The 1,729-nt window shown below is 52.6% G+C and overlaps 1 protein-coding gene across 1 annotated transcript; it reads right to left on the reverse strand.

Annotated features, from left to right (window-relative positions):
• Nucleotides 1–30: 30 nt before the first annotated feature.
• On the reverse strand, nt 31–631 carry MAA_11833 (uncharacterized protein; the record flags this gene model as incomplete). The annotated part of the gene is made up of 2 exons (XM_011413361.1): nt 31–145; nt 183–631. 2 exons carry the CDS (start codon nt 629–631, stop codon nt 31–33), a joined length of 564 nt encoding a protein of 187 aa, XP_011411663.1.
• Between the last annotated feature and the right edge of the window lie 1,098 nt (nt 632–1,729).

The raw sequence follows: 1,729 nt of genomic DNA on the forward strand, positions 1-1,729 counted from the left end.
CATCGGAGGCGTAGATTCTGTCGCCATTGCCTAGAAGCAATCCTGGCGAAAGGTATGCGTGGGCTGGAGTCTTCTCGACTTGCCTCGTTGGCGTGTAATGACGGCTTGTAAATAGTGGTTGTCCGGAAGAAGCTGATGCTGGAGGCTGCTCGCAGTCAGCATCCGCCTCTCCCAGCACAGACATAGGCCCGGGAGAAGGCGAAGCGTGAGCGGTGGCCGTGGTCCTTTCCAAACAAACTGTATCAGCTGATGCTTCTTGACTGTCCTCGGCCCCAGTGGCTTCTCCACAGGTCGACATGCTGGGGCTTTTCTGACAGACAGGCCTCTTACTACCGTGAGAAGCGATGCTTGCTGGGGTTGACCGATTCGACACATGCGTGACCCTTTTCTGCGACTGATCATCATGACTGTCATCCTCCACGTCAGATCCCTCATCGGATGAAATTGAAATGATGTCATCCGTCTCTGCTATCTCATCGTCGGGTACATGACCGCTTGACCGTGACGACGGTTCTGGTGATGAAGACTCCTGTTGCTGGGCGAACAGCCGTTCGCTGCCAGGAGGATTCACTCGGGTGTGCGTTGACGGAGTCCAAAAGTGCTGGTTATGAAGTGAAACATGAGTTGCCATGATGACAGCATAGAAATGTAAATGCCCAAAACTTGCGGATTGATTAATATTCGTCCAAATGCCCACACATGGACGTAAAGAGCTTTATATACTTAAAAAAAGACCCCAAGACTCTCATATCGCCATCTTTGTACGATTGCGTCTTGCTCGCCGGTTACGAGGTCCCATCACACTGCGAACAACATCCACTGTCCCAGCCATGCCACCTCTCGCCTTGTGGTCTGCCAATCAGGAAACTGCCAAGCTACGCTCTCTGAAACGCAAGTCCGGACTTCTTTCTTGTCCGGGTAACATCGCCGCAAAGTACGCCTAGACAGCCTTGGCTGGGTTCACCCAGTCAGCCTGAACTATCCACCAAAGCGGGCGGAGTGGGCATGGCGATGCATATCCGAAGCACGCCGGAAGATGTTAGGCTAGACCGCGGACAAAGGAGGTCTTAATTTCAAAAGTTCCCGCCTTCCCCACGTATCTGATGACGTATCACGCCATCAGCACGCTGCAGCTCGTTCTCGGCTCGTTTTGATCCTTCGGCGAAAGGCGTCTCCATTCTTAGAAGTCCCTGCCTTCCCGCATTCCTGATGACGTGGCATGCCACTGCAACTCGGTTCAGCTCGTCGAGGTGTTGTCAGATAACTTCTTGGGGAGGTGCATGAGGCATTTTTGCTATTGGAGGAGATGCATGCAGCCGATCGAAGGCGGTCGAGTCCAAGCGTCGTGCCCCAAATGAAGGTTGCCCCTGTCTTAGGGTCAGTATGACTGAGAACATTGGAGTTGACCGTTTTCCAGCCAAACCTACTGATGATTCCTTGGTTTGTAGAGCAAACCACTCAATAATTCGAGGCCATCAAACAAGGAAAATATCTGGCCAGGCATACATCAAGCGATTTTGGCTTCAAGGAGAGCTTGAGAGGGGGACTGGATGAAACTTGGTGCACCAATTGGCCCTAGCACAGCGCACCAGCCAGGCCCAAAAAAGCACCGTGGCGCGGAAGCAAAATGAAAGGGCCGATTCAAACCAAGTGTAAAAACTCGGGCACGATAAGACAGGGATACCAACGGGAGCTTGAGAACGAGAAGCGAGAGCGAGAGGTCTGTTGG

The sequence above is a fragment of the Metarhizium robertsii genome, assembly GCF_000187425.2.
Source record: "Metarhizium robertsii ARSEF 23 chromosome Unknown MAA_Scf_60, whole genome shotgun sequence".
In the NCBI taxonomy this organism is placed as follows: Eukaryota; Fungi; Ascomycota; class Sordariomycetes; order Hypocreales; family Clavicipitaceae; genus Metarhizium; species Metarhizium robertsii.